This window comes from Filicampus tigris, chromosome 12 (genome assembly GCF_054856515.1).
Source record: "Filicampus tigris isolate MCC_2025a chromosome 12, RoL_Ftig_1.0, whole genome shotgun sequence".
In the NCBI taxonomy this organism is placed as follows: Eukaryota; Metazoa; Chordata; class Actinopteri; order Syngnathiformes; family Syngnathidae; genus Filicampus; species Filicampus tigris.
Window position 1 is genome coordinate 11668818 of NC_141228.1, and position 20299 is coordinate 11689116.

The window sequence follows — 20299 nt, forward strand, 5'->3', positions numbered from 1 at the left end:
CAAGAATAGCTGCTACTGTACTGTCGTGTAACATATTAAATAGGGCACATGGAACCTGAACTAATTCTTTATGTCAAGCATTTATGTGTTTTTCGTGTTTTTAAGCCAGATTTCAGTTAGCCTGTCAAAGTTGGACCTCAGTGGTAAAAAAACATAAAGACTCCATTGTAAACTGTTATATTGAGTTTCATATACTGTACTGTAGGTGCGCAATATAATTCAAGTCGTGGCCAAAGCAATTATTTAATACTTTGCTTTGAGAAATAACAATGCCAGTTAAACTTTACCCCAAAAAGTAAGCTAAAATTGTTATACCTCAAAGAAAAGAAAATGAAAATTCTTGTGATGCTTGTTCCACCTGAAAATATGTTTTCTGGCGTAGGAATAGAAAGGTTTGCCTAGGGTAATTCTTGCTATTAATGCGAAGAACCACGAGGACGTTTCCACCCAGCGACTTGCTGATGGAGAGACGCCTCTCCGCAAGGCATCTTAACGACTGTCGTTTTGCATCCCCAAAAAATTATATCATTTGCGGTTTGGGGCGTGCCTCCAATTTGGAGCTTCACTTGTTGGGTTTTTCACATTAATTCAAGCTGGAGCAGTACTAACCAAGCCTTGTTGCATGAAATTTTGAAGCTTTCTCAGAGGCAAAATATCTTCTAAATTAACCAGAGCAGTCCAGTTGTGATCGATTCAATGCCCTGAGAATGAAATTACCTGAGATTAGAATATTCATGAGCATGCTTCAAAAGAAATGTTTTCGAGCTACAATAGTTTCCCAATGATATCAAGTGAAAAAGTGATTGATTTTTGTTTGGGTTTTTTTGTTCCTGACAGGGCCATTATGTTTGACAATGTTACTGTGTGTTTTAAATACTTGAAATTTTTCTTTCCGAAGCAGTGTCCTGGAAGAAAATAAATGGCACTCTTCAGTCTCTAGTGGCTAAAATAAACACTTCAACAACAATTTATCATTACAATGCGAATCCCTAAAGTTGCTAGATATTAAGTTATCAACATTATTATGAATACAAAACTTTTTTCTCTTTTTTCCAGATATTTTTCACCTTTGCTTTTTGTTGCTGTCTGATACAAGAAGTTTTTTTTAATACGACCAAACACTGTACTTGTCAATTAAACATTTTTAAACATGGAAATTCACACTTTCACCTGATCATAAATTTCATCTCCTGTTGTCTACAACAAGTTGGAATGTCTGAACTTCAAACACATTTGCATCACAGTTCAGCCCTCAGCCACAGACTGGTATTTTGTTTCCATGCCTATTTTGGAGGTACACACCTGGTGACAAATTCCCCTCAAAGAGGTCCTCTCGGCACCTAAATAAGTAGATCAATAAATCACTAATAGAGGAGTAAATATTCTTCCCATAGTAACGACCCAAGTAGCCACAAAGATACGTTGTGTTCCACTGCTGATTGGCTGGGTTGGAATGGTTGGGATTTGGATCTACTTTGTCTGTTTGTAAATTGGTTTAAGGGTTTGTTTACAACGGGATGCTGCTACTTGGGAGCAGAAGTTGTGAGTTAAGCGCTGAGTAAATGTTTTGTTTTACCACCAGCGTAATGGCCTAAACAAATTTTAAATTCAATAACAGCTTCTGTCTAACAATGTATACAAATACTGGTGTCTACATCTGCACTAATAAGCAGGTTTGCTGTAGTGTGAATGTTCTCCTGTAGAACATTCCAGAAAGGCTGAATCAACCCCTCTCTGGCCTTATAAACCGTCAGGGACATATTGTGCTCACAGATGTTTTCTGCTATATTGCATGCAATGACTCCATAGGATAGTATAGGCCCTATAGACAGTATTAGGTGTATGCACCTTTGTAGGGGTTTAATTAAATACAACCTTTGAAATCTATGCTGGTTGACATTTACATGCTTTTGATTGGCCTGTTGATTGTTTCCTTCCAGCCAAAGTTGCTTTCTCAGCACATACACTGCATTCAAAACATCCATGCATTTTATATACCGCTTATCCTCTTCAGGATCAGGGCAGGAACTGGAGTCGATCCCTGCTGGCTCCACCTTGGAATGGTTGCCAGTTAGCTACAGGGTGATTGTGAGGAGCAGTAAGTGGCAATTGACGCAACGGCATCTGCAGGACAGTCAGTTCATTTGAACTCTTAGAATTTGTAGACACATGATGGGGGTGATCATTTTAGTGCAGGTAATGTCTGAACTAGTTTGACTATGACTAAAGAGAAAAGTGTCCGTGGTTGTTTGGGTTAGCCACACCCTCAGGTAGCAGCTGTATTACAGCTCTGCCATATTCAAGTTCATAACATAACATAACATAACATAACATAACATAACATAATCATTTGATAACAAAAGTTTGCAGTGCAAGGCAAGCGCTTCACAGTTTATATGGAAAACGACATACAAATCATAATTTCTGGTGTGGTCCTAAGACAACTGGAGCACACCATGTTCATGTACACTTTAGATTGTGATGACCTTTGTAACTTCAGTGATCCATGTGCATGAGAAGAGTTAACCCTATAAGAATTAGGCTACAAAACCAACAGATATATCGCTCTCCAGTAGCTTGCGCTTCAGATTTCTTTTAAATATAGGGAATTTGGGTGATTGTTTTATATAATTTTCTAGCTCATTCCATATTTGCGGACCCTTATAACATATACTGAAACGAGTACCTTTCAATTTCCTATATTTACCTTTTTATGTGCAACCTATTCCTGGTATTTTGTGGGTGAGTGGAGGAGTCCAGTGGTATAAGTTCACACCAATGAGTATTTAGCCTATTAACCACATTGTACATTGTGCATGAATTGTGAAAGAGATTACATTCAGGAAGCTTTAGGAGACCATATCCATGGAAGAGAGCGTTTGTAGGAGAATTGTGTTTAGACCAGGATATTGCTCTTATGGCTTTTTTTTTTTTTTTTGCAATATAAGCAATTTGGAGGTATACGTAGGGTAAGTATTGTTCCAAATAATATTACAATAATTTATATGAGGCACTTCTTGGAGCTAAGCGGGACGATCAGACGGGCACTGTGCCTGGAGTATGCTAATGTGTTTAGACCTGTCTCAGAATGTATGAGATACTGTTCAGGACAAAATGTGATGCACTTTCATCTTCACGACTGTGTCTGATTTGTTGCAGCAGATATGAAGACGAAAAGTTCTGAACTCATAAAAAAGTCATTATTAGATGCTTTTTGACATTTGCATGCATGTTTTTTGTTGCAATTTGGTCATCAGGTCTGGCTTCAGTCCAGATATATTTGTGTAGTATTGAATCAAGCGGGAGACATGCCGAGCTTTGACAGGACCCTTTGCCCACATCAAGAGATCTTTTCTCATTGCTGCGGGGCGGTCCAGCACTTCAGGCACAGGTTGTCCTTTTGGAGGACGAATAAGTTGCTGAGTGGAAGTCTTTCACCTTTACAGTAGGTGCTCCGTAAAGGAAAAATGTAAACACATGGTATCAAATGTGCTCAAAGACTTATATTCATTCTTTGGCAGTGGTCGAATGTTGCCATGTTTGACATTCAAACTTCAGCTTTAGTACCATAAAATGATTTTCCATATTGAAGGATTTGGTGCTTTTATAAACATTCCTTCTTGAGGTGTTTCTTTTAGCAATGTGGCATTCCTTTGAGAACAGACTGTTTGATGAGCACAACCTACAAGCACAGACAAATAGCCAAACCAAATCGCCAATGTAGCACCATAAGCCTCCAGAATTGCTGTCATAACATATTGCAAGTCCCTTGAATACCATGCATTCCAAACACAATTTCTTCCCAAATATATGCTTCAATATCATACCTGGGGATTCTTCCCTGCCAAGTGTACAGTTTTTTTTTGCAGTAAACCAAGCCCTTGGGTATGTAGCGTGTATTAAGACCTTAACTCAATATCAACACTGCATGTGTGACATTGTGTGGAATTTATTCCAAAATATCCATGGGCGTTGATTGAGGTTGAGTCTTTTCACCAGACCAGTTTTCCCATTGCTCTACATATAGATGTCCTGTTTGTACTCACTTGGTCTACTAGACTATTTGATCCTTAGCCTTGAGCCGGGTGGTCTGTGAGGAGTTAAGGAAATCTGTGATTTAGGAAGAGGAGGTGAGTAACCTTCTGTCTTCATCTCATGCAGGGAAAAGATCCCAGTTCTGTCTCCAGGACTCCGCGCAAAACACGTCAACAGATGAGGACTGTAGATAGTGGTGTCGGGTTGCTGAGTCATCTTGTAGCAACACAGCGGTGGTTGTTTTCTTGAGGTTTAAAGGCTGCCTTAGTTCACCATCAGTTCGAGAGGGTCATCTTATCTTTTCGCTGTGCACTACTGCACCTTTGATGGTACGTCAACTACACTGCATCTCCTCAAAGCTCGCTTAAGGCACCCTGGCTAGGAATGCAGCTGACACCACAGTCTTGAGTCTTTCAGGGCCGACTGAGCATTTCGAGGTTTGTTTCCCACATGAAAATGTCCTGGATCTGTCTTGCAATGGGAATCAGTCTTCAATCAGAGCTGGTTGACTGTCACTCCGCAGAAAATGCAAAAGGCTTTCAATTGGGTACAGTAAACTGTGAGTTCTGCTGTAGCTTATTTCCTACCAGCGCAGTTGTAAACCATGCTGTTATTTTGGTCCGAGATCAGCTGTCGGACCAGAGTATGAGAAAACATGCAATCTGCTTTTAGGTTTGCACCTGTCACCAACTTGAAGGATTTAAACAGATGGAGTTTAGGTGTCTCCGCAATGCAGCCAAAAAGTTTTGCGGCTAATTATGTCTGCTTCTGCCTGTGTGTATTCTTTCACATATAATCAAATCTTCAACCGTGAAAAATACATACATTTTAATTTTACAGTCTGAAAAGTTGTTTTGTGGTTGTTGCCATATTATCCTAATGTTGATCAATTGATTTGGCTGATCAAAGGTCAATTTAACATTTTCTATTCTTCCCAGTTTATTGCTATATCACATAGGCAAGGAAACTCATGTATCAAAACTTTACATTTTCTTTTTTGTTAATAAATGCAAGTAAAATTGAGACAATGTCATCGGGTAGCTCAGCGTGTTTAAAACCGGGCTCAGTTTTTTTATTCATTGGTGGGGAAATTTGGTTTTATTCTAAGCCTGGTCTGCATGAAAAATAATTGAAAGCTTGGCACTAAATTGTAAATTGTTTAAATTCTTAAGAGATGAAAGATTGCCTCAAGTTCTAACTGTCTAATAAATCTGTTGAGTTCAGACTGGGCGTCTTTTTTTTTTTACGAACAGATTTGATCTCTGCTGGGAGCAGATGTTTTGCACTGCCACAAAAATGTAGGGGTAAGCCTCTTTGCATTTGGAATGCCTTATTTTATTAGGGAACTACAGTAAGTAGGTTCTCATTACAATGGTGACGAAATAAAGCACTGTACCACTTTGTCAGAGGGATGGTACCCAAAAAGTGCCAAGGAAGGAGTTTGTATTTGTAGATGAGATGGTTGTTGTGCCTGTTTCTATTTAGTTTTTCATAAAAATGTCATTGCAGTTCAATGAAAGCGTGAATCTTTTGAATGTAATGACAAACTCTCATCTGTGTTCCCTTCCAGCTGAAGCAGCCTGAAAAAGCGGCAGCTGCAGCTCATACCTACTTCCAAGCCAATCCAGAACATGTGGAGATGAGTCAGAACCTGGAGCAGTACAAAGATCGACAGGGGATCAAAGAGGATCACTTTGTCGACCACGAAGCTCGGCCTCACCAGGTAAGGGAGATATTTCCACTTGTTTTTTTTCCAGTCATCATTCGTCAGGTCCTATCCTCAAGTCACTATTTGTCAGAAACAAAGACCCCTTCATTTTGAGTACAGTGAACCCCTAAATATTTGTGGGCCAGCGCTTGCAAATTTGCCGATTCATTGATTTTTTTTTTTGTGTTCAGGCCAACACTATAACAATACTGCCTCGACGCCATCTCGTGGCATCTTGCTGCCAAGGAACCGTTGAATTCAGTTGAGGAGCTTCGATAGGACAAAAGTTGTCCTTTGCCACCATCTTGTGGCATCTGTAGGCAATTAAAAACCCTTTAAGGGGGGGGGCATCAATTACTCAAAGATTTACGATATTCGCAGCAGGGCACTGTCCCTCTCCGCAACAAATAGTAATGGTTCACTGTGTCAGGATCAAGCGTTTGCTACAAGATGGCCAATGTAGCTGAGTTCTGATCTTTTACATATGCTATTGTTACTTAGTCTAAAGCACAGGTGTCAAACTTAAGGCCCGGGGGCCAGATCTGGCCCGCGACATCCTTTTATGTGGCCCGCAAAAGCAAATGTGTCGACTTCATGTTCCTTTCAAATGGTTTTTACTTTTAACAGCACTGAGATATTGCAAGATTTTTTGTCAGCAATCCCCCCTTTAAAATAAATTGGAAAAAAATGTTGAAAAACAATTTACTGTCTTCTGATTTCAAAACCAGTTATCTAGCAATTTGTTGTGTATATGTGATAATATAAGGCGATCATACATTTATATGGGTTCACACGGCCGTCCGACAGGAACCGTAACTACGATGTAGCCCGTGACAAAAATGAGTTTGACACCCCTGCTCTAAAGTAAACTATAATTTCTTGAAAAATCAATGATTTGTGGATTAAATGTGCTATGTGTTCGACCCAACTTTCAACTGATTTTGAACTTTGAGTCATGATTGCACTGCATCGAAGCATTTGTCCACATGACGATCAACGCACTTTCTCCACTGCACGGCTACTCGACTTTTCACACTGTTTATGCCTGTCCTGGCAAAATCAGGTACTAACAGGTACTACCAGCATCTGGTCAATGACGTAAACCCCCGCTGGTCAACATTTGATACGGCTAAAAATGACAAGAATAAATTAACATTAACTTAGCCCGTTGCCATCCGTCATCTTTCTGCTCGTAATTTCCTCCTCCCAACAGGTGCGTTCAATGCATCTTGGTTTTCAATTTTTTTCTGCAGTGCTATTTTGAAGTGGAAAATCTAAACCGAGGTGAGTAGAGCTGAGGCAAGCCAAGTCAATACTGTGCAGTGGAAAGGCACTTTGAAACATTTATTTGATTTTGTGGCTGCAAATTTTGGGCCAATTTCTCTTACTGCAGCACTTTACTACCTGTCACCATGATTCCTGCTCATTGTTTTACTTTTCTCTGCTTCACATACAGCAAGAGGAAAAACAGTTGGAGTATGAAGGGCTCTTATGTTAACAGCCCTTCAATGACTGGAAACTCCTTTGGCGCTATTTGTGGTTAGGTTCTGCACACTGAAAAGCGTGGAATTCTTTGTGTGGCGCCCCACTGAGAATCGTTCACCCTCTCTTACCCCATTCAATGTTTTTTTTTGTCCCCCCCCCCATATGTTCGACCACTGCATCAAGCTGCTCTGAGTTACTACCACCCCACATGGATCAAATCCGACCATAGCAATCTGTCATTCAAACCCCCTTCGGTTTGCTGGTTTCAATTGCGTTTACTCTACAACTCGCCTTATAATTCCAGTATAAACAGATATTCTCTGAGCCATTACATTGATGATACATTTTTATTTAAAAATGCGGTGCTTATTTCTGTCTACTTTCGCTTACTTCTCCCAAAACTCTGTTTCTATCCATTTGAAACACACAGATCAGTTCTAATACCGTCATGCGTACCAGAAGACTTGATTTTTTTTTTTTTTTTAATGAACTAGTTGTAGGTTGCCATTATTGTTTGACACTGTCAGATTATTTTATTTTAATGTGTATTAAAATAAGTATAAAGTAAAGTATAAAGTTTGACTCTTTTCCTCCATCGCAGCAATCCTTTAGCGCGGCAATGACCTTATACGAGCAAGGCGACTACGCGGGGGCCAGCCATCTGTTCGAACAGGCTCTGGTGGAGTACTACAAAGCCGATGTGGAGTGCCGGGCCCTGTGTCAGGGGCCGCACCAGTTTGAGGACCACGATCACCTTACCTACCGTTACAGCCTCTATGAAGTCATTTCAGGTAACAACCGACACCCGCACAACATTCACTTATTTAAAACTTTGAAAACATAAAGTGGATGTAACATCGGTCATGACTTGAATTGATTGTTGTGGTTTTACCGTGTGTGGTAGGCTATTTTTTACCGTCCTGCACATGCAGCTGAGATTTTTATCTTTAATCAAACCAAAATCTAATTTAATGGCAATTGTGAATGGCATATGACACACAACTATGAAACTATTGTAGTTTATGTAAATAGATCTATTTTACAGATGGGCTTGAACACAATTCACTCCAGAGGACACTTTATTGTAATTCTATTGTATTTCAAATTACATTTCCACATAAAAAGCAATGAAAATGTTATTTCTGTTATACATTAATTTACTCAAACTTAAGCCCTTGTAACATTTAAATCCTGTAAGTGTAATGTTACGTTTTAGCATCATTAATTGTGCTGTATGTGCAACAAGGAGTTTTCAACAAAGTTTTGACCGCGGTTTTTGGGAATAGGTAAATTGGCATTGTTGTGTCATTGTTATTACTATTTTCCTCTGTAGCTTATCAACACTGATACCCATTTGAAAGGGTACACACACAAAAAACAGACATGGTGTCAACTTAAGGGACACATTTCGATGTTGTGCTTCTTCATCTCTTCCCAATTTTATTAGGATTTTGAATTCAAGTTCGGAGCATATTATTTGTTGAAATTGTTGGTACAATTCAGAGGTCTTCATGCATTGAACCATTCGTGTTCCGGATGTCCACTGGACACAACTTTTGAGAGTGTTTTCCTTTTATGACATCCTGTTTGTTTCAACGACCTCCTAAGACATGTATTTGTGTTGCTTGTGTTTACAGTAGTGGTTTTGTAGGTTTGTTTTCCCCTTGGACGGCGCTTTCCAGAGCCATGACTCGGATGGGTCCTCATATGTGTCTAACATGAAAGCAATGAGACCGTTGAGTTTGAGCTTGAAGCATTTTTTTATCAACCTATCGTGACTGTTCTGTTTGGCCCTGAGCCTGAGCTAGGCTTTGTTGTGCTGAAAGAGCCCGGGGAGGCTCAGACAAGGCCAAACAACGCTCTTTGTGCTCACTAGGTGATCAAATCTGCCTGGCAGTGGCTTGGCTCTGGATGTCATTTGGCGCCGAGTCAAAGGGTGAAAGACAGTAATGTGATCTCACTGCACTGCACACCACACTGTATTTGCATAATGATTTCAAAGTTTCCCGTTGAATAGTTTTGAATGAGAAAATAAATATATACATATACAATATATAAATACAATTAAAGAGCAAAAGACAACTGCACATTCGATTGAGGTCCATTACATCATCCAATTTTGCTTTTACAAAATGTTTAGTTGAACTGAGTTGTTTATTAATGTTGGAGTAATGTAGAATCATAACTCCCTTGTACTGAACCGTTTGTAATAATTCCATCACCTTAGAGTGGCAAAATAGTCTTTCAATGTGATTCAGTGCAGTTCTACACTTCCTCATTTGTAAACATATTGTTAAATCAACCGCCCTTGTGTGCTTTATTATTATCGTTGCGAAAGCGGAATCGATGTTGTTTGTTTTGAGTGTGTCCATGTTTGATTCTCTCATTTTTCGTCCAGTTTAGTTTACAGTGTAAAGCACCCGCTTCCTGCATAGAATACAGCTGCACTTGGAGATCTGTCAAAACACACTGGGTGTGATAAATATAATCAGAGCGAAAAGTCACTGGCTGTTGTTTGTATTCAGAGCAATCAGTGGAAAAGGTGGTGGCTTGTGTGCTGCAGCGCCATCTTAATCACTGACGAGTGTTCCTTGTTTTGAGGCCCAAACATAGCTAATTAGTGTTGTATGGGCTTTGTTTGACTTACAATCAGATGATTATTTTCAATTCCACTCTTGGACGTAGATATAGGTTGCCGTGTTTATTTTATTGTGTGACTTTGGAGTGTAATACTGTGCAATCTGCTATCAAAATGTTATTGAGAAAGAAAGAAAAGCATTTTTTTTTTTCTCCCCAAGTATGACTCAGAAAGTGAGTTTCTTGCATGTTTCAGGATACAATTTATGTACGGTCTAGATGTGCTCCTGAGACTGAACAGGAGACTGAACAGACCACAACAGGAGGGAGGAAATTAGGGCTGCAGCTGCACTCAGTGATCATTCACAACACTCAAACCAGCAATGGTCCACTGCGCTGGTTTTACTCTCAGGTCTCGACCTGAGGAAGTGATATATTTGCTATCTTCCCAAAAAGGTCAACGGGCAAAGACACAAAGATGCAAAAAAGTACGGAGCTCAGTGTATTTTTTCTGCATCCCGATTGCGAACAGGGAATGACGTGATACATGTGTTTTATCCCCACAAAATTAAGATTACTAGACAAATGATGACCTGAAGAACGTTCTGGACTACATCAAAATCACTATTAAAATGTTTGCCGTATAACACTCCGTTTTGCTGAACACTGTCATTCAAAATATGTTTTGATTCTAATGGTGCTGTGGTGAAACTGGCTTGTAATATTGTGGCTGCCTTCTTAAGCTATATAATAATTTTTTTCAGACAAGCTGAAGCCTATCTCAGCTGACTTTGGACGAGAGGTGGAGTACACCGGTTGCAAGTTATTTACAGCCACAAATAATATACGTAATATAACATAAATAATTTCATTTGGTAACTCTGAATTAAATCTCTTTGTAAAGGCACACATTTTGATGCATCACTTGTGTTACGAAAGTGTGTCTAATATTGTAGCCAGTCTTATATACCTTCACTAAATGTGTAGGTGCTAATACATGCTTGATTAACATGACGAAGAAACCGGCTTTTGTCCAAGTTGTTTCATTCCCATGCTAGTATCTGTTTTCCGTATTTTATCTTCACCTCCCTCTCCTCAAACATATCAGATGTTGCCTGGCCAATTTCATTGAGGGCGATGACTCCATGTGTATCAGAGCCTCAAGCTCAGTTTTCCATCGTGAAATGTAAACAGGCAATTAATCAGTTCGGGCCTGTGTGTTTTATGAGATTTGCTGACATCACACGGATGATCTCAGATGCGTTAATGGCTGTGGGGAAAACTTAATTAGCCGCAGACCACCCAGCAGTGTCACTTGCAACTGTGATGAAAACACAAGGGGGACAATAGTATCCTAGTATGTGTTGACATTTTTTTTAGGCTATCCTCTGATACACTTATTGCCAAATGCATCACACTTAAGATTGGTCAAGAATGTGTAAAAACAACACCCAATACGTGTGGACTGACCAACAGTACAGATTTGTGAAAAAATGTGAAATTTACTACTGCCATCCGAGTTTTGGCCCAGGTGGCAGCGATATTAAAGTGATACTTTACGACTTTTGCAATTTTCAGCATTAGTAAGTTAGTATTTTGTCTATAGTGAATTTGATACCTTCAATATTTTTTATGTACACACTGTGTAACACCTTTAAAAAACAATCACGGCTTACCTAACCTTCCCAAACTTGAGCTGTGATTGGTCGTTACCTGAGCCCCGAGCACTTGCGATGTCGTTTTCAGTTGACAGAAATGACAAAATGGCCGCCCCCTGAGATGGCTAAAAAGGGCTGGATTTTGCTGCTTAACTCATATTCCACTAACACAATATTAATCAGAATTTCAACTAGTGGGCCTGCTGGTAACATATTCTTGAAAAAAAAAAAAAAAGGTTTGGGTCGATTTACCCTTTAAGTGTTACCGTGCTAATGTTCCGGTTTCGAACCTCGGTTTGAGATCTTGCTGCGTATTACAATTGTTTGTGCATAGTTTACCTCCACAAAGTATTACAAAACAGTTTGACCTTTGAACAGAAAATAAATTAGTTTCATTGTTTTCCAGAGCCATTGTTTTAGAAGACATCATGTCCTCCACCGTCCAAAAAAATAAGAGTCTGTCTTGAAAGTATTATCAAACTGATTCAAATATATATATATATATTTTTTTTTATTATAGATCACTTTACTCAGGTACTACACTGTGAGCACGAGTGCGTCAGAGATCTCGCCACCCGGCCGGGCCGCCTGTCACCCATAGAAAACTACTTGCCGCTGCACTACGACTACCTCCAGTACGCCTACTTCCAGAGTGAGTCCTTCAAGTTTCTCTGGACAAGAAAAAAACATTTTGTGGTTGCTGAATTTGTCAAACACCGAAGTATCCACACCTGTCGTCTGTGTGATAATGAGCATGACCTTATCAAAACTGGATACACCCAAAGATGCATTGAGGAAAACAGTTTGTTTGATCTTCCCACAAGAGGAATGAACTGCACCCTGTGTGGAGACGGGACTGCCTGTTCTTGAGACAAATTTAATTCCTCTTGTAAATTTATTTTTCACATCTAAAATTACGAATTAGAATTGGTTCATGAAATGTTTAAAAAGGTTAATAAATAGGAATATAAATATAAAATAATAATTAAGAGACTTGGGGGTTTATGTTATAAATCACTTCTGTAAAACACTTCATACTAAATGGTTTCAGCTGTAATATTTTAAAAAACTCATTGTAAGGACATTTTATTTTACACGAGTCATTTATAACATTGGGATCGGCGACAAAATAAATTCCCCAATTCTAATCATTTTCCCCCCTTCAATAACAAGAAAAAGCAAATGACAATGACAAGTTCCAAAACTTGGAGAAAGTGACCACAAAAGAATCCTTATTAAATATCAGTTCAAAAATGAATGCTGGACAATTAAAAATAATTGAATGACAAAAGGAGTCCCTTTGGGACAGATGCTGTATGTAACAGCGAAACGATCACTGAACATAAATAAAAGGAGCTGGTTCCAAACAATATTAACATTCGTCCCTGAAAATGTCAACAAAATTCTGCACACTCTATATAACACTCTAAGTAGGTTGCCTACTTTGAATAAACATTGGAAGGAAAATAAGTATGTGTTTCTATAACATGAGGCTTTAAGAATCCCCAGCCATGGTCATCGATCTTGGGGAGAGAAACTGAAAGGGTTCCTGGAGGCCCCCAAGCATTTCGGGGGCCTCCCTGAGATGAATTAAAGTTAATTTTGCGTTTGTATAACATGAAGCATACAGTCACATGAATGAAACCTCTCACAGAGGCAGTTAGTTAGAGGTGTCACACTGTATCTATTTACTGTAAAGTTCATTACATGCTCTACTTTGCATGCCTTTTGGTTTTTTAATTAGCTTATTAAACCCAACCTGTTAAACTACTGGCGTAACAGCAAAGCATGATGGTGTTCTTAATGGCTACTATTCATCCAACAAGGGCCCTATTTTCAGATCTGGCACAGCGGCGTCCAACTGTGCGCAGGGGTGGAGTTTTCTTCCTTTTTATATTTTCCCAGCCGAGCACAGGTAGAAATGGGCGTTTGCGCCATTGTGGGATCGAACACAGCTGGCTTGTTTCCCAACCAACCTGATTCCCTTTGAATTCAGGGCAGGAAAGTTGCACGGTCTACATGGCGAAGGCAGACACGTTGGGGTCCATTCAGGAGATTCGCTGCTGTCATATTTTTAAAATGAAATACGATGACATCCGCCTCACACGTCCGCAGAGCAGAGCTCAGAATCTGTTTGCCTGTACCTCGATCAAATCGAAAGAAATAGTGTTACACCACCTGCGCCGCAACTTAGACCTGCTTTCAATTGGTCTATTGTCTACAAAGAGTAGTTTACTTTTGGTCACCAAAGTGTCAGACGCAACAAGGCGTGGTTATAGAAAATGCCCTCGGTCCGCCCAGAAAGGTGCAGCGCGGTCTGCTAAATTTCCAGACACAATGAACTGGATTTGCTGCGGCAAGAAAAAGAAAATATGACAGATTTACGCCGAGCGCACGTGTGCCTATCTACAAAAATAGAGCCCAAAGTCTTAATTACTATGAAACCCTAAAACAATTCTTCTTCTTGTATATTAATTAATTCAATTAAAATTTGTAACCCTATTTTAGATTGTTTTCTAGTGACATTATACATTCCTCATCACATTAGCTACCTGGCCAATCTCAACTGATCCCGTATGTGTTCATGAGTTTGGATGCACTGCACTACACCGTACTTAGTTGTTTTTAACATTTTCATTACCTTATTTATTTTTTATATTCTTTTTCTAAATATTCAGTTTGCTTCACTTACGTAGCAAATTAATGTGTTGAAAATACTTTTCGCACTATGGTGCAATGTAGTATACACCACTGGCAATAGAACTGACACATTGATTTGGCTCTTGTACGGCAATTGATTGGACGGGAAATCATGCCACAGATTCAGATATCATTGCAACAGCATTGATAAAAAAAAAATTTAAAAATTGCATGCGAAGGCCAAATTGTTATTTTTCTATTACGCAAGTAATAAAATCACTCAACAACTTTGTGTATTGCTTAACACGCCACAGTGGCTCTATGTCGGCCGTCTCGGCGGCCTCTCAATGTGTTCAATTTCCCTCAGTGAAACCAACTGTGAGGTTTTCTGACCGACTCAGCTCATATCTCCCGTCTGTTACCGAGGCGAGAAGGCACAGCAGACCGCAGCAGATGCACCGTGTCAGCCCAGACAGGAAGCCTCTGGTTAACCCTGCGCCTTTACAAGCCCGGAAAGAATGTGATCGCGCGCGCGCGCGCTGATGAGCAGAAGGTGCACGTCTGCGGGGCCTAACGTCACCGTGACTTGACTCTGTGGTCAAGTGCCCTTTTATTCACTCTCTCAAGCAGCGTTTACTGGATTGCACTGATGGTTTGGAAATGTCAATCAGCTGGAGTCATGACGGATTTCCCCACATCCCCTCCTCGGGGACACACGCATTATTGGGGATCCAGCAGAGATCTTTCCAGAACTGCATGTGAAAATATCTCATGTTCTTCCTGTTTCTGCCTCTGCAGTGGGAAAAATGGAGGATGCGCTGCAGTGTGCGCTCACCTACCTTTTATTCCACGAGGGAGAGGAGTTCATGACAGACAATGTTGACTTCTACACAGAGGTGCTGGGACACGGTGGTGCACCACGAGAGGTCAGATTCCGTTGTGTCGATGTTTGATGGATGTCTAAGTACGCACTTTAGTTCCCGACTAAAGCCTGGTTCACACGGCAGGATAATCGGCCTGATATCGGACTCTAGTAACGGCTCCAATGATAATCTTAGCAGGTATTCCTCCCGTGTGTGGTGTGCTCAGACGGATCTTGGTCGCTCGGAAGGACGGAGAGGAAGAGCGGCGGGAATCCAAAATCAAAACAGTCGTGGCGCAGCAGAGCCCAACGTCTTTTCTTTTTGTGTCACCTTTTTCCCCTTTTTTCTTCTTTCTTTTTTTGCAAGATTTTCCGTCTGACATGAAAATATCCGTGATTGAATCGATTCGTGTACGTTCAAAACGATTTTACATGTGTTTTTCTTTTCACGTCACGTGTGGGGTCTCTCAGAGTTTGGAAGCCGGCCGACAATTTTAAAATCTTTCCGTGTGAATCAGGCTTAAACTGTTTATTTCCGTCATCACAAGCAAAACAACCGATTGGACTGTACCCAGTGGCAGTTTTTCGAAGGGGGACAAATTACACAAACCACTTGCTTTTCTTCTTAAATTCCTATTTGTATTTTCTACAATGTACTATGTAACAAAAATGATCAAAATTCATGATTCATTAAATTGAAACACAATTTTAGATGTTTATTAGGTGTAGCAATGTACATCAGCAGAAGTACTTGTATGCGTTTTCCAGGTCGAGTCACTCATTTACGACTAAATGTTGCTAGGCAGGATTCCACTAGGATTTTTTTTAATGACAGACTAGGGGCCAGGAGGAACAGGAAGTGATACAGACACAGACTCAGGAAATTGCTCCCCAAAAAACATTTTAACTACTGCCAGGCATGCGGATTATCATTTTGCTATTATGTCACTGCTTTGTATTAAATATAAATGCACAATGCACAAAAAAAACTGTGCCATCGGCTGGATTGGTGGGGCATTGTCCCTTCTGACATAAATGCAGATTTGCCAGGTACCGTATACCGAAAAGATGGATTAGCTTCAACATTATATGAAAGAGGTTGTCATTCAGTCTATTTTCTACGCGGCTAAACTACGCATCAACTGTGAATGTTTCCTTTTTTTCTTCAGATTTAACTGCAGACAAAAAGCGCTCAGCCATGTGCTTCCTCCCTATCATCAGTCTAATTGAATTATAGGCTCATGCTAGTGCTTCAGGGTTTGAATTAAATATCAGTCTGATCATCTGATCTGGGATGTGAGCATCGAAAGTAGATATTCGGCACGGGTGGCGGGCGGGGGAGGGGGGGGGGGGGCGAGCCCTCAAAAGGAAAAGTGTGGATTTGAAGAAGGAGACGACAGGAGTCAGGAGTGCATTTGCTGTATTTCTTGGACCAGATTTGCACTCACCATCTGGCAGGAGTTTCCATTTTCAATTTTGTTTTTCACTTGTACTAATGATTCTCCTTCCAGCTGGAAGAATTAGCTGGTTTCATATGTCAATATATTAGGAAAACATATTTCTTGCTCTCAGCAGAGAAGCAGCCGTTTCCTTGTGATGGCTGTTCAGTAATTAGAGGCCAAACACGTGTAGCATAATACACAGCCAGCTAATCAGCTTGGTCCTGTTAGTTACTAATATAGCTCACCACTGATGATTTGTCGCTTCCTAAAACTGATGAACTACTTTGGCAAGTCAAACTATACCTCCTTTAAGTCTAAGTAACCTCCTTTTCCTCGAAAGCCTGCTTCTCATTAGTGTGTGTGAATGACTGCGTATGTATGTATGTATCTCATACTGTGGCTTTTTTTTTTCTTCTATCCTTCAAAGTCTTTCCACTCCCAAACGTTTACAGTGCAAACCGGGTTCCCCTCTCCAGCCTCAGGGAGGTCACTTTCAAGGCTCTAGATGTCGACGCCAGGCCCGAGTTGCCTCCCCTGTCAAATAATGCTGCCTTTCAGGCTCTTAGCATCAGGGGAAAACTTACAGAAGCAAACCCGCAGACGTCTCTGGCTCAATTCAGGGGCTGTTTCTATCAAGATTTTAAATAGCTTCAAAGAAAAAGCGACCGGTCGCCCTTGTTTTATGGCAGTTGCCATGGTCGTTTTGTTCAATTTTAGGACGTTCTCCTCCAGGAGGAAATATGCCCTCCAAAAAGTGTGTTATATCATTTGGACGATATCAGTTTTATTGGCTGCCGACCAGTCCGGTGTGTACCCTGCCTTTCGCTCAAAGTCAGCTGGGATAGCTCAGCCGTGACCCTTTTGAAGTTTGCGGCATAAAACGTGCAATGTGCTTATTAAATGAAGAATGGAATATCAGCCGTAATTTCGCTAGAATAAACAATTGGGGCATTTTTAGTTGTGGTATGCCACTGCACGTCATGTCTGATAATGTAATCTAATGACGTTCAAAACAACAGTAGTTTCAAATATACCCCTAAATGTAATAATGTTCACGTTTGCTTGACCGATCATTAATCAAGCAGTATACACAGTAAAACAATTTGTTTATATTAATGAGGTACAACTAAAGTGCATCACGTTATTGTCATTCCAACTTGAGGTATTTTTGAAACCTACATCCTATTTAATGTTATTCTAAGGGTGTTTGCTCATATTTAGGTTTAAATCCAAATTAAAATTTCATTTTGTGTGAGTGTGTGCGCGTGTGTCTTCATGTAGTCAAATAAAAACCAGGTGATGTAGTGTTATCTGACTTACTGGAGAATTTCACAGATGGATCAACCGGCTTCCTACGGGTGCAGCGTGTGTGTGTGAAAAGCAAAAGCAAACACTCTTCCTGTCAGTCACCAGTCCCTCACAATCCGCATCAATGCTGCTGCCGAGGAAGCAGTACACGCTTCTATCTTATAGGCTGGAAATCCTGTCAGAAAGAGGGAATGAAACAGTGGTAGAGAGATGAGCGAGGGGGGAATTCGGAGGTTCAGTTTGGAGGGCGGAGGTTATAACCTGCACACAAATGCACACACACACAGACACACACACCAGGGCTGCAGTACTCGAGTCCAGACTCGACACATTTTTTCTGTCGTCTCGGACTTGACTCAGACTCCTCGGCATTTGACTCTGAGTTTGTCTTGGACTCGGACAATATTTTTAACGACTCGACCGAGTCCAACTATGTTTTTATTCCTGAAAATTAACGTCTGCCTTCAAAAGGATCTTGAAATAAAGTTTTTCAGATGATCAAAATAGCCATCTGATTGGTTAGCCTGACCGCCAATCGGGGCAGGAAAACCCTGCCGCAGCAATGCCACGGTCGACTACCATTAATTAAGCAAATTTATTTTTAAACCTTTTTTGTTGTTTATCTGCACACACGGTTGTTAATAAAGCAAAGGTTTTCATGAATGCGAATAAAAAATAGTAATTGAGCATAATGAAATTTCTCTAATTTTGTGGTCGTGAAAATAGTATTTTTCTGTCTTAAGGTTTACTCCTGATCTCACCTGGACTTGGACTCGATAAAGGTGGACTTGACTGCAGTCCTGCCGCACACGCATGGCATACACACACGCATTTCTTATTCATATTTCATTTTCTGCATTCCGTGGCAATTTCACGTGATAGCTCAATGTTGAGCACTCACACAGTGTAGGCTCTGCATTAACAATTCTTAACTAGTCTATAACTGCCACAAACGATTATTCAACTGGTTGACTTGTCACAACTAAATTTTTTAAAAATAAACACTTATTGGTTTTATTTTAGTTTTTTATGTAAGCTTTATTTATCCAAAACATTTTGCTTTGCTGCACTAGTATGTATAATTTAAAAGTACTAAATTGACCAACAAAATCAAGATGTCATATGCACCCTGAAACTGAAAAAAAAAAAAAAAAAACCTTAAAGCGGAAGTCCACCCAAACATATTTTTTTCAAGAATATGTTCCCAGCAGGCCCACTAGTTGAAACACGGCATTCTGATTAATTTTGCGTTTGTGGAAGTTAAGCAGCAAAATGCACTCGTTTTTAGCCATCTCTGGCGGCGGCCATTTTGTTTTCTGTCGACTGAAAATGACATCACGACTGCTCACAACGACCAATCGTGGCTGACCTGTTTTCTGAATCGGAGCCGCGATTGGTCGTTGTGCGTAGTTGTGATGTCATTTTCAGTCGACAGAAGACAAAACGACCGCCCCCAGAGATGGCTAAAAATGAGTGGATTAACACTTATTCCACAAATGCAATATTTATCAGAATGCCCTGTTTCAACTAGTGGGCTTGCAAAGAACATATTCTTGAAAAAAAATGTTTGCATTGACTTTCCCTTTAAAGCTTATAAGGAAAATTTTGGGGGGGGAGGTTATTTTAGGCACTGTAGCAATACGGTATATGGATGCTTATATTATTTTTGCCGTTGGGTGGAGGTGTTGTTATGTTCTGTGACTTTGACCTCTTGAATTTATGAGTTGGTCAACGCACCTGTGATCGGCGCTGTGACTTAGGACCAGTGGGCCATATATGACCATTTGAAAGCATTGTAAGAGCCTCCCATGCAATTTGAAACTTTGTGCGAAAAGTATTGAAACATTAAAAAAATTGGAAAAGTGTGCATTGAGAGAGTTAAATGAATTTGAATGAATTTTTACCCAAAAGCGGAATATCCCTAACTTTTTGTGGCTAGTGTATGAGTAGTTTGTCATTTTTATCTTGGGAGAACTTGGCCGCTGATAGCAAAAAAAGTTCCCCGCCCTTAAGTGACATCCCTGTTGTGTGTGTCCGCAGGAGGCTGCACGATACCTGAGGAGGCACAAACAAGAGCTGGAGCTTCTTCTGGTTGGAAGTCAAATCATGGGCGTGAACTTCACTGAAGGGGTGTGTGTGCGGCTACGTGTACTGCTCGCGCCTTCAAACTTAAACTTCAAAGACAACTATGAGTTGTCCCTTTATTTATTTTGGGTGTTCAGAGTCGCCCTTCAAACGCAACCAGCGTCTATAAGTGAACAGGCAATTTTTTGTACTCAACGACATCTGCTGAGTGTGTATTGGAAGCCAAGCACTTCTCTGCTGGAAAAGACTCAAAGCAGGGTAGCAGGTTTCTGGCACAGTCCACATGCAACTTTGCTTTTTTTTTAAGTGAAAGGCGACATCTGCTGGTCATGTTAACTTTTACTGATTTTTTTTTATCCATCTCATAATAAAAACTGACTGTTCATTGCAGAATTACTGGAGCAGCTCGGGTGGGAGAGACGACTCCACCAGGTATTTGCTCACATCTTGTGCATAATGCTCTCAAAGGGCCACATCAATAGGTACACTTGCACAATTT

At 40.3% G+C, this 20299-nt stretch overlaps 1 protein-coding gene across 2 annotated transcripts in view; it reads left to right on the plus strand.

The window, feature by feature from the left end:
* p3h2 (prolyl 3-hydroxylase 2) overlaps positions 1-20299 on the plus strand; it is a 52842-nt gene that overhangs the window by 27563 nt on the left and 4980 nt on the right. For both annotated transcript variants that reach the window (XM_086048041.1, XM_086048042.1), the window contains exons 2-7: positions 5606-5758; positions 7830-8019; positions 11984-12115; positions 14902-15029; positions 19756-19845; positions 20192-20232. In XM_086048041.1, coding sequence (XP_085904167.1) covers positions 5606-5758; positions 7830-8019; positions 11984-12115; positions 14902-15029; positions 19756-19845; positions 20192-20232 — 734 coding nt within the window. The remainder of the gene's footprint in view (positions 1-5605; positions 5759-7829; positions 8020-11983; positions 12116-14901; positions 15030-19755; positions 19846-20191; positions 20233-20299) is intronic.